The 13,174-nt window shown below is 38.0% G+C and overlaps 1 protein-coding gene across 1 annotated transcript in view; it reads left to right on the plus strand.

Moving 5' to 3' along the window:
- Positions 1–13,174, plus strand: part of CEP128 (centrosomal protein 128) — a 348,318-nt gene that overhangs the window by 87,808 nt on the left and 247,336 nt on the right. Inside the window, exons 9-11 of the mRNA XM_081083727.1 lie at positions 2,352–2,435; positions 4,011–4,085; positions 5,652–5,784. Of these exons, the coding sequence (XP_080939853.1) occupies positions 2,352–2,435; positions 4,011–4,085; positions 5,652–5,784 (292 nt within the window). The remainder of the gene's footprint in view (positions 1–2,351; positions 2,436–4,010; positions 4,086–5,651; positions 5,785–13,174) is intronic.

Consider the following 13,174-nt stretch of genomic DNA (forward strand, 5'->3'; position numbering starts at 1 on the left):
GAGAAAATATGGCAATTAATAAAGGTGGGAGAAATTGGGAAAACTTACATGCATGTGATGAACAGCATTGGCTGAGCCAGCTGCAAGGTGAAATTGCTATTCGGAGATTATAAAGGAATATTTATTCATCCATTCAGTCATATATGTTTGCCACCTAAAATGTGCCAAGTCCTGTGTTAGAAGTAAACTGTGATCTTGACGAGGTTTCTGGCCTTCTGAAGCTTACACCATAGCGACACCAAAGCTTTTGTATTACTCTTTGGAAATGTAAGCCTCCGGATAAACAAGGATTATTTTGAATGTCTATCTAAGTAAGTAAAATTAAGCATATAAATGTGAGTTAAACATATTCTTAATGCACTTAATCAAAATGAAGTCTGCAAACACATGGGAAATGTTAATATAACTTCCTTTTTTTATGTAAAGTGTTATAGGATTTTAAAAATGTGAGTTTTGGAAATCATAAAAAAGGGACAGAAATGGATTAATTCCAGTTAGTAAAATGGAAACATTTCTTCACTGGAGAATTTTCCAACAAGTCAAAATTTAATAGATTATGTATATATAGAATTAAATATTATTACAAATTTTACCCTACAATAAAGAACAAAAGCAAATATTAAAATCGCTTGATAGCTACCTGAAAGTATTATAAATATAATACTTTATCAATGTTAACAATTCAGTAGTTATTATAGTAATTATTATAGCCTTTTATTGTACCTTTTAATGCTTTATAAGTATAAAATTATTTAGTCTTCATATCTACCCTGTAAGGTTGATATTATTTCCTCAGAGAGCCTGAGTCTACATCCTGTTTCTGTCACTAACTAGGTGAATGACCTACTTAGAATGGGCAAGTTATTCAATGACTTGTACTCCAACTACCCCCTTCATAAAATGGGTTTAGTAATAACGCATGGAATTATCATAAAGAGTAAATGTTATATTATAATATATGTAATGTATTTTTTAAATATATGTGAGGAGAAGCAGAATGCCTGGATATGGTAAATGCTATAAAAGTGTTATAATATTATTATACTCAAACCAAAAGTATTTTTCATTCTGATATCTCTTTTTTAAAAAAATTATCTTTATTGTTGAAATTATTACAGATGTCCCCTTTTTTTCCCTGTTGACTCCTTCCATCCCAACCCTGTACCCCCCAGGCCTTCACCACATTATTGTGTCAATGGGTTATGCATATATGCATATAAGTTCTTTGGTTAATCTGTCTCCCCACCTCCCACCCCTGCCTTTTCTCTGAGATTCATCAGTTGTTCCATGCTTCTGAATCTCTGATGTTTCTTTCTTCAGTTACTTTTTATTAGTGGGAGTAGGAGCTATGGCAGAGCTGTAATCTCATGGGTAGGGGGCCATGGTTGTTTTATATACATGCATATTAGTAGTCCCAAGCACAGTCCATTGCATGTTATAAATGCACATAGAAGTCATTTGTTAGATATGTAAGTGTATGAAATTGAATATGATTGATTATACTTATATTAAGACAGTTTTTAACATGTTATGCTGTTTTGCCTAAAAATTGCTTTTCTGTAGAGCCTGTTGGTAAAGACTTCTGACAGTTTGGGTTTTCTTAGTTTGGATTGCCTCTACATAGACACCTTCTAAGTCTAAATGCTAAGATTTTCAAAACATTTTTTGAACAAATGGAATGCTTTTTACATGTCGTGAAAGATTGTTCCAAGTATAAATTTTTACTTAAATTTAACATAGAAACAAACCCAAACAAACACTTTTGTGGTTAACTTTTGACATTTGTATTAGTTTTTCCCCCCCATTTTATTAATGAGAGAAAAATGTAGAAAAGAATGCTTTTCCCTCTCTGTGTGCAGTATGGTTTGAAAAGCCAGTTATATGTTGCGATTAAATGTCATATGTGTAATAATGATGCAACAAGCATGCTTCTACTTTGATGAGATTTTTTTTCATAATTTGGAAAATGAGCTAATTTTTAGTATTATATCTAAATAGTTGAGCAGATAATACAACTTTTAAATACCATTATTTCAGAAGACAGTAAGCTTTGCTTGTTTCCAAGAAAACTGTTAGCTGTCTGCACTTTCTGATTGTGTAACAAAATACCCAAAGATGGGGGAAAGGTGAAACTGAGTGAAAATGGATTAGGAAGATTAGGAATTTGCTTATATTTGATTCTAACTGGAATGTTCTTAGGACTTCAGTGAATGAGCAGGTTGTAATTCCTTTATATATGTTGTACAACTCATATTCATCCTTTTCTGCCTTTCTTAGTAAGTCCTAATAGTGTCTTTCAGTTTTATATGTATTTTTGTCTGATACACATTTCCCCATCTCTTTCATTCTAGGCATTGAAGAAACAAGAAGCTAAAACAGATGATGAGGGAGTAATGCAAAACAAGCTAAGACAAACTGAAACTGAGAAGAACCAAGTAAGATTTTGAAAGTTATTTTTCAAAGAGTAGTACTGTTTGGGGCCAATGATATTTGTTGAGTGCCTGAGATCCTGTGTTAGAACTCAATGAAGCCTTTATGGATTGATGTGGAGTCACTTGGATTGAAGGTTCTGCCACTTTGCTACTTGCTCTTAGAAACATGTACAGGTTGTTTGCTACCTTATTGTCTGGCCACTCTCCTTTTCTTTTCTTTTCTAAATTAAAAAATATGTTTTTTGTTGATATTTTAGAGCAGTGGTTCTCAACCTTCCTAATGCTGCAACCCTTTAATATAGTTCCTTATGTTGTGGTGACTCCCAACCATAAAATTATTTTCGTTGCTACTTCATAACTGTAATTTTGCTACTGTTATGAATCGTAATGTAAATATCTGATATGCAGGATGTATTTTCATTGTTACAAATTGAACATAATTAAAGCATAGTGGTTAATCACAAAACAATATGTAATTATATATGTGTTTTCCGATGGTCTTAGGCGACCCCTTTGAAAGGGTCGTTCGACCTCCATAGGGGTCGCGACCAACAGGTTGAGAACCGCTGTTTTAGAGAGAGAGAAAGGGAGAGGGAAAGACAGAAACATCGATGAGAAAAAAAATAAATGAAACATTGATAAGCGAGAGTCATCAATTGGCTGCCTCCTGTACCTCCTGGGGATCAAACCCAAAACCCGGGCACATGCCCTTACTGGGAATTGGACCATGGCCTTCTGCTTCAGAGGTCGATGCTCAACTGCTGAGTCACAATGGCCAGGCAAGGATATGTTTTTTATTGATTTTGAGAGAGAGGAAAGGGCGGGGAGGAGGGAGAGAGAGGGAGAGGAAGAGAGAAGCATTGACGTGTGAGAGAAACAGCAATCAGTTGCTTCCTGTATGTGCCCCTACTGGGGACTGAACCCAAAACCTATGTATGTGCTCTGACAGGGAATCAAACCCACAACTAGGTATGTGCACTGACTGGGAAGTGAACCTGCAACCTTTGGTGTGTGGGACGATGCTCCAACCAACTGAGCCACCCAGCCAGGGCTCAACTTAGATATTTAAAAACTTTAGGAATGTTATAGATGTTGGAAATATTAGGAATATAAAATATAATAATCATCAGTTGGACAAAATATACTTTGAGTCATTGGGTTTCTGAAATTTTTATTTTAATTCAGTTCATATGATACATGAACTAATTTAAAGACAGAATTGCTGTAGAATTTAAATTAAAATGGTTTCAAACTGGAAGGAATTTCAGAAGTTGTTTAATATACAATCCTTATTTTCGAGGCAACAGAAAGGAGGCCTAAGGAAAAGAGATTTAAACAAGGTCATAGCTGGGATGGAACCGTTTAGAACCCAGCCCTTTTGAAGTATGGTCTGGCTCACTTTTTGTTATGTAGTTAACATATTTTAATGGAAACATTAATATGTGTTTATAGCAAGGTATTTATTATTCCATATTATCTTCTGAAAACTTCCCCTCTTTTTGCCCTTTAAGTGTCCATATAATTTAGTGAACTTGTGTCCCGTTGGACATTTTTCTTTATTCTTTGTTGACACTCTAGCTTGAACAGGAATTGGAACTGTCTCGAAGGTTACTGAATCAGTCAGAAGGCAGCAGAGAAACACTTTTGTATCAGGTAAGTCTATGCAAGCTATGATAAGCTGCTTTTAAATGAAATCAGGATTGAATTTCCTTCTTTATTAAATGTCATTTGAAAGGAAAAACCTAGCTCTTGAATAATTGTTTCCTAAGGAATGTATATCAGTATACATAAGTGAAAGATGAAATCCTCAGGAAGATTCTGAGAAAAACACCAGCCCAAGTTTCCACTGTGACTGTGTATTTTGCTGATGGCTTCTCCAACTTTGGTCTTATCTCTCTTAGCATAACCAATGTAAAAGTGAGACTGGATGTGTAAGATAAAAATTTCCCAGGGGCTTAATTTTCCACAAGGAGGCATTGGAGAGTGAAGGAAGCAGCAAAATGCATAAAACAGACTTTTGCATGTTCAGGTTACTTTGTATGCATTATTGTCTTGTATCCACATTTTCAAGATGCTATCTGCCCCCTTTGAACCAAACCCAAGGCTTACTTTTAAAGCATAAGATTTTGCAGCCTATTAGCCCATAGTGGGAGCTTGGCGCTTCTGATATTTAAAGTTCAATAACTTGAAATAGCTATCTTACATATGTTGGATAAGGGCTTATGTTTTCCAACTAACTGCTTCTCTACCTGTATTTAATATAAAGTGCAATTGTCCCTTCCTCTGTTTTGAAATGTGGGTTACATAACTCATTACATAATATACTAGGTAGGCAAAGATGTCAGAAATCATATAGATGTTCAGAAGTGGTATTACATTTTGACAATTAGTGCTGAAAATACACTATCTCACCTGTTTTACAAAACCTTTAAAAATGTTCCTTGGCTTTATTCTGCAGCCAGTGGTCCATTGGAATTAATGTTGGCAGAGTTAAGCCTTTCTTTTTTGGAATTTTATATTTGTATTTAGTTCCACTCTGGTTTTTTTTTTTTGGAACTTTGACTTGTACTTTATAATGTCATCTTTTGAAGTAAGAGATTTCTGTGTTTGGGTTGTCATTGTGACTTTAGCTGAGTCTTGGCACTGCTAACTTGTTTAATGCTCATTGGGGACTTACCTGGGATGTGCTAGGCAGTTTCCTAGCCTCTACAAATACAGAGATGAATAAAATAGCCCTTGATCTCAAGGAGATTACAGTTTATTCAGTAGCGTTTATTGCTTATTTATTTGGAGCAGTACTTTGATATCAAAATATGCTAACTGTGATCATTTTTCTTCAGTTTACCAATCAATAGACCAAGTTCACATGAAATAAACAAAGTGAAAAATATGAAAACATACAGTATTTAATTGGTGGTGGTTTGGGTTAATAGTAGTAGGTCCAAATAAAGGTTTTATTAAAATGCGGTCAAATTCTTTGTCACAGTAGACACAGAGAAGGGAAAAAGACATTCATTCTTTGTGGAAGGAACAAGAGAAATAAAGAAATGGAACAAGAGACTATTCCATGGTTTGGCATGACAAGGAAATTAACTTGGCTTCAGCTTGTGCTTGCCACAGCCTAGTAGAAGTAAACTTTTTCCCTAGGAAAATAACCCGTGAGTTCAATTATTCTTTTTTCTTTACTTTTAAAACTTAATTTTGACTATATGTATTTAGGTGGAAGAACTCCGTACACAACTTATGAAAGCAGAAGGTGATCGAAAGGGTTTACAACATCAAGTATCTCAGATTTCCAACCAACTGTCAAACCGTCAGGATGAACAAGGAGATGACCAGAGGTTTAGGAGAGGTATAATTCTGATCTGTAAATATGTAGGGTTTTAAAAAAATCTTTCTTAAAATACTTGCCATTTTCAGAATTGCATTCTGTATGTTGTGTTTTTGTCAACCTATCTTTTTTATTATTATTATTTTTAATTGATTTGAAAGATAGATAGAGAGAAATATTGACTTGTTGTTCCACTTATATATGCATTCATTGGTTGCTTCTTATATGTGCCCTAACCACACCCTTGGCATGTCAGGATGATGCTCTAACCAACTGAGGTACTCAGTTAGGGTATCTTATCTATTTCTTTATCTACCACAAGGTTTTCAAACAAGATAATAATGTAGTATCCAATTATTTTAAAAATAAACTTTATTTTTTAGCTTTGTGTTTATAGCAATATTGAGCAAAAGGTACAGAGATTTCCCATATACACTTTACTCACACACATGGGTAGCCTCCCCCATTAACATCCCCCAAGAGGGATAAGTTTTTTATAACTGATGCACCTACACCGGTGTGTCATTGTCTTCCAAAGTCCATAGTTTACATTAGGATTCACTCTTGGTGTGGTGCATTCTGAGATTAGACAAATATATAATGATGTGTAACCACCTTTATAGTATCACTGGAGGCCTGGTGCACAAAATTTGTGCATGGGTACGGTCCTTAGGCCTGGCCTGCGATCAGGGCTGATCTGTGGGGTGACCAGTGGGGCGATCAAAGGGCCCCTGATGTCACTCACCTTGGCTGGCCTGGCGCCGCCCGCTTGCCAGCCCCGTCTCCTGCTGCCAACGCCAGTTGCCTCCCCCTGTGAGGCGACCAGCGGGGTGATTGGGGGTCCACTCGCACCCTTTTTGGCTGGCCTTGGGCATGCGGACTGGGGGCAGCTCCTGTGTTGAACATCTGCCCCTTGGTGGTCAGTGTGTGTCATAGCAACCAGTTGTTCCGCTGGTCGTTTCGCTGTTGGGTCGATTGGCATATTAGGCTTTTATTATATAGGATAGAGTAGTTTTTATTGCCCTGAAAATCCTCTGTGTTCCACATATTCATCTCTCTCTCTCCCCCAAGCACATGACAACCACTGATCTTTCTACTGTCTCCATAGTTTTGCCTTTCCAAATTCTTATATAGTTGGAATCATTTGGTATATAATTTTTCAAATTGGCTTCTTTCACTTAATAACGTGCCTTTAAGTTTCCTTTATGTATTTTAATGACTTGGTAGTTCTCTCTCTGTCTCTTTTAAACATTGTCTAGATGTACCACAGTTAACATTCACAGTTTATATCCTATGAAGGCCATCTTGTTTGCTTCCAAGTTTTACCAGTTATGAGCAAACTAAACATCTGAGTACAGATTTTGTGTAGACATCTTATCAACTTCTTTTAGTAAATACCAAAGAATGTGATTGTTGGATTGTATGCTAGGAGTATATTTAGAATCTTTCAAACTGTCGTTGTTTGCTTTTGCTTCATTGTCAAAGATCAGTTCACTTTTTATTCTGTCCCATTGATCTGTTTTTTCCACCAGTGCTGCTCTGTTTGATTTACTGTAGCTTTATAGTAATTCTTGGAGTTGGGTAGTGTCAATCCTCCAGCTTTGCTCTTCTTTTTTCCATATTGTATCAGCTATTCTGGATCCTTTGGTCTCCATATAACTAATCAGTTCATCAATATCCACAAAATAACTTGCTGGGATTAGCATTGAGTCTTTAGATTAGGTTGGGAAGAACTGACATTTTGACAGTATTGAGTCTTCTTATCTATGAACATGGAATATCTCTCCATTTATTTTGTTTATCTTTGATTTTTTTCATCAGAGTTTTTTAGTTTTCCTCATATAAATTTTGTTAGATTTATACATACACATTTAACTTTTGGATGCTAATATAAATGGTATTGTGTTTTTAATTTCAAATTTTACTTGTTTGTTGGCTATACTTAATATTCAATTTTAATGTCGTCTCTGTTTGATTTTTAAACACATTTCAGTTGTCAAACCTGTTTATGTCATGGAGCTTTCTCTTAGAAAGGGCCAGCAAAGCCAGTAGTGGAATTTTTCCAGTTTCCTACTTCTTTGCCTAAATGTGTGTGTGTGTGTGTGTACTTGTTCTTATATTTAAATTTAAAATACCTTTGTTTTATTTTTTTACTTTGTCTTATCTCAGTTTTCTATATTTACAATTAAATTTAAGATCTACCTTTTTTGTTATCTGGAGATTGGTGACAAAAATTAATCACATAGCAGAAGTACTCATGAATCATATGACTTTTTTCCTTTGTGAATTAGGAATACTTTGTGTTTGAGGAGTGTTAGAATAGCCTTTCAGTTAGTGAAGGTCTGGATCTAGGTGGTGGAGTTTAGTGATTGTAGATATATTTCTTTTTGAAAGTTCAGGTTAAACAGAAATAGTGACATTGAGATTTTATAATGATTTCTAATACACTAGTCCTGATTGTTTGGCTTGGAAATTACATTAATTATGAGATTTTCTATTCCAATGCCTAACTTACTGGAGGAACTCTTGTAAGCATTTGCTGTATATTATCAAAGTCAGGGAAGGTAAATATTTTTTCATATTCCCTACACATAACTCAGTATGTTGCCTATGTTAGAATTTACACATTGCCAGAAAATTTTCACTGGATGGCAAACTGTAGCATACCTATTAATATACTAGTATATATATGTATGTATTTTTTTTCTTATCCTCATTTGAGGATATGTTTTTATTTTAGAGAGAGAGAGGGAGAGAAGGAGGTGGGGGGGGGAGAGAGAGAGAGAGAGAGAGAGAGAGAGAGAGAGAGAGAGAGAGAGATGTGAGAAGAGAAACATTGATCCGTTGCCTCCTGTGTGTGCCCCAACCAGGGATTGAACCTGCAATGTGGGTATGTGCCCTGACTGGGAATTGCACCCGAGACCTTTTGGTGTACTGGATGACTCTCCACCCAACTGAACTACACCAGCCATGGCTATATATCTTAATATGTTTTCATGCCATTAAGTTTGCCTAAGCTTTATATGATGTTTCTATATATTTATTATGTATATATAATGTCAAATATATTAAACTTTGTTTTTGAGTTTATTTTAATATTAGATTATTCACCAGATTTTCATAATGATGCATATAGGAACTCTCATTTTTTTTTTTAGAAAAAGAGACTCTATGGTACATTTGTTGTAATTTTTATTTCCTCGTAATATCTAGTTATTTTTGGTGTAAATCTTTAAGAACTAGAAGAATCTCTTTTCTGAACTATTTACCAGGGTTTAAAAATTTAAAAGTTTTATTATTAATGTGATAATGACCTTCTTTACCTTCTTTTAACAATTCTACAGTTTTCTTCTTTATAAAATATTTGTATTATTTTTTAAAAATTGTACATAAGAAATGACACTCATTGTCACACTTTGGCTGCTGTGTGTTCCTCTGCCCACTACAAAAGGCTTTCCTCCTTTCTTCTAAAATTGACTGCTTAGTTTACTAATGTTCTCCACAGTCAAATTCAAGGACTCTTGCCATTACTTACCTTTTTTGACCCCTGTTTATTTGCTCTTCCTGTTTGGAACTCTTCCACTGACTTCAGAGCTCCTATTCTTTCCTGCCTTGTTTTCATTCCTTCCATTCAAATCTTTCCCCTTTGTTGACAGTTTGTCCTTTAAATGCTGGTGATGTCTAGAATCCTACTTATGACTTTTCTCACTTACTACTTCTCTTATTTAGTCTTCTGCTTTACTATCACCTATAAATGATCGCTACATCCCGCTCTACTCCCTCTCCTACCCTTCAGCCCTCCCAAGGAGGTTGCTCACTGGACATATCTATGTGCTCTTCCATAGTTGCTCAGTCAACAGATTTAAATCTGAATTCATTTTTTTCCTCAAAATCTGTTTTGTTTCCTATCTCAATTGATGGCATTCTCCTTTATCCAGATATCCAAGCCTAAAATACAAAGAAAATTCAAAATTATCCCTTCTTTCCTTCATCTAATTTGTCCTGATATCCTGTCTATTTATAGATCCTGATATCTCTTAAATGTTCCCTATGCGCTTTTTCATTCCCACTTCCCCAGTGGAGGCATGCTTCATCTCATCTAAATTACCCTCTTTACTTGTCTTATTCTAGTTCCTCTGTAATCTGTCTTCTTTACTGCTGCCACAGGTACCCTTCTAACACACAAACCATTCAATTTATTCTCTTGATTAAAACCTCTCACTATAATTTATTGAGTTCTAACTACATACAAGACATTATACTACTCATTTTACATTGTCTCCTTTAGTTCTCACAACTACTCTACAAGAAAAGTACTATTTTTGTTTCCCTTTTAATTATTAAAAAAAACCCAAAACCACTGAGGAACAAAGTAACCGAGTATCTTGCCTAAGGTCACATTTGTGGGATGTAGCAGACCCAAATCTTTCTTTCCAAACTTGAGCTCTTAACTGCTATCCTTTACTAACCCATCACTGTTTAAAATGAAGTGTATGAAAAATCCTCTGGATGTGGGAGGAGTGTTTGTGACATTATTTATGTTTTATACCTTCGGTTTTAAGTATTTTAATTTGGTTAATGTTTCATTATATATGTAGGTATGTGTATATGTCTAATAGTAGCCATGCTACTATTTTATATGTATCTATATTATGAAACATACCAAAATATTATATGTCTACACACCAATATGTATACTTCATAAAATATGCATATACCTATATGTGTTTATATATGTATTCATATGTATTATCTCCATGTTTTATATAACATATACTCATACTAATATTATTGTTCATGTACATATTATTATCCTATCTAATAAAAGAGAAACATGGTAATTAGCCGTACGTCTGCTACCCTTCCCATTGGCTAATCAGGGCGATATGCAAATTAACTGCCAGCCAAGATGGTGGCTGGCAACCAGGCAGCTTGAAGCGAACATGAGGCTTGCTTGCTTCAGTGACAGAGGACTCCAACGTTCCCCGCCTGACGCTGCCGGCCTCTGAGCCTGCAGTTTGAAACATTGTTACAAATATAGAAGCTAAATAAACCCCAGAAACCTGCTTTCAGCCAGCCGGGATCTCAGAGCTGGAGCTGAAACAGTGTTTCGATTATAGAACCCAAACAAACCAGATACCTGCTTTCAGCAGTGGAGGCCTCAGAGCTGGAGCCAAGCCTCAGAGCTAAAGCTGGCCCAGAATAAAAAAAGAAAAAAGAAAAAAAGGAGCGGTTGGGAGCTTCAGTCACCTGCCAGCCTGAAAACAGCCCTCAGCCCCTCATCCAGGCTGGCCAGACACCCTAGTGGGGACCCCCACCCTAATCCAGGACACCCTTCAGGGCAAACCAGCCAGCCAACACCCATGCACCAAGCCTCTATCCCAGGGGTGGGCAAACTTTTTGACTCCAGGGCCACAATGGGTTCTTAAACTGGACCGGAGGGCCGGAACAAAAGCATGGATGGAGTGTTTGTGTGAACTCATATAAATTCAAAGTAAACATCATTACATAAAAGGGTACGGTCTTTTTGTTTTTTAGTTTTATTCATTTCAAGCGGGCCGGATCCGGCCCGCGGGCCGTAGTTTGCCCACGGCTGCTCTATCCTATATAATAAAAGGGTACTATGCCTCCCAGCACCGGGATCAGCGGAGCCGCGAGGCCTACCGTAACTGGGGTCAGCATGACAGGGGGCAGCGCCTAAACCCCCTGATCGCCCTGCAGCTCTGTGTGTGACAGGGGACAGGGCCACAACCTCCCTATCGGCCCTGCTCTGTTCATGACAGGGGAAGGCACCCCAACCCCCTGATCGCCCTGCGGCTCTGTGTGACGGTGCGGCGCCCCAACCCCCGCCATGGGCCCTGCTCTGTGTGTGACAGGGTAGAGCCATAACCTCCCCATCGGCCCTGCCCTGAGTGTGACAGTGGGAGCTCCTCAACCCCCTGATCGGCCCTGCACTGTGGGTGATAGAGAGCGGTGCCCCAACCGCCCCTCACAGGCCCTGCTCTGTGTGTGACGGGGTAGAGCCATAACCTCTCAATTGGCCCTGCCCTGTGTGTGACAGTGTGCGGCAACCCAACCCCCTGCTCCACCCTGCTCTGTGTGTGACAGGGGGCGGTGCCCCAACTCCCCAATCAGCCTTGCTCTGAGCCTGACCAGGGGCTGCACCTAGGGATTGGGCCTGCCCTCTGCCATCCGGGAGCAGGCCTAAGCCAGCAGGTCGTTATCTCCCAAGGGTTCCCAGACTGGAGAGGGCACAGGCCGGCTGAGGTACACCCCCCCCCACCAAGTGCACAAATTTTTGTGCATCGGGCCTCTAGTATATTATAAAACATATATATTAATAGCTATATATTAGGAGATATAGATGTTATATGTGTACACATATACATATAGAGGCTTGGTGCATGAAATTTGTGCACAGGAGGGGTGGGTTGTCTCTCAGCCCAGCCTGTATCCTCTCCAATCTGGGACCCCTCAGGGGATGTCTGACTGCGGGATCGGGCCTAAAACAGCAGTTGGACATACCTCTCACAATCCAGGACTGCTGGTTCCTAACCACTCACCTGCCTGCCTGCCCTATTGCCCCTAACCGCTTCTGCCTGCCAGCCTGATCACCCCCTAACTGCTCCCCTGCCAGCCTGATTGATGCTTAACTGCTCCCCTGCTGTCCCAGTTGCCCCCAACTGCCCTCCCCTGCAGGCCTGGTTGCCCCTAACTGCTCTCCCCTGCCAGCCATCTTGTGGTGGCCATGTTGTGATGACATGGTGGTGGCGGCCATCTTGTGAGAACATGGGGGAGACCATCTTGTGATGATGCGAGGGCGCAAGAGCCACCTAGGATTTTATTAGTGTAGATATTAATGAGATAAAGCATTTATAAAATTAATGAATACATATAGTTGTAAAATGAATAAATACATTTACACTTAAGCAAATATGTATATTTTTAGGTTGTAGACCTAACAGGGGTGGGTCAAGTATGGCCCATGGGCCAAATCCAGATTTTGTAAATAAACTTCATTGGCATACAGTTGCTCCCAATCATTTATGTACTGTGTAGGTTATTTTTGCAATACAGAGGTACAGCTGAATAGTTGTGCCAGAGGTCATGGCTAAAATATTTACTATCTGACCTTTTACAGAAAATGTTTGCTAATTCCTGATCTATAGGATAAATTCTAAGCTTTCTAGCAATGCTGTAACTCCCTACTGACCCTCTTCCCCTCCCTCATATGTGTCTGCTACATAAAGCTACTGTATGTGCATTTATCTGAATATTAAATATAATTTTGTATCTCAGTGCTTTATGCTGTTTTCTTTCCCTGAAATATCACCCCAACTGCATCTCCTTTGCCTGGTGGAATTTCGTATCTGTTATTTAAATCCAACTTAGTTCCCAATTCTTCCTACTT

This window comes from Myotis nattereri (genome assembly GCF_964212035.1).
Source record: "Myotis nattereri genome assembly, chromosome: 1".
NCBI lineage: Eukaryota > Metazoa > Chordata > Mammalia > Chiroptera > Vespertilionidae > Myotis > Myotis nattereri.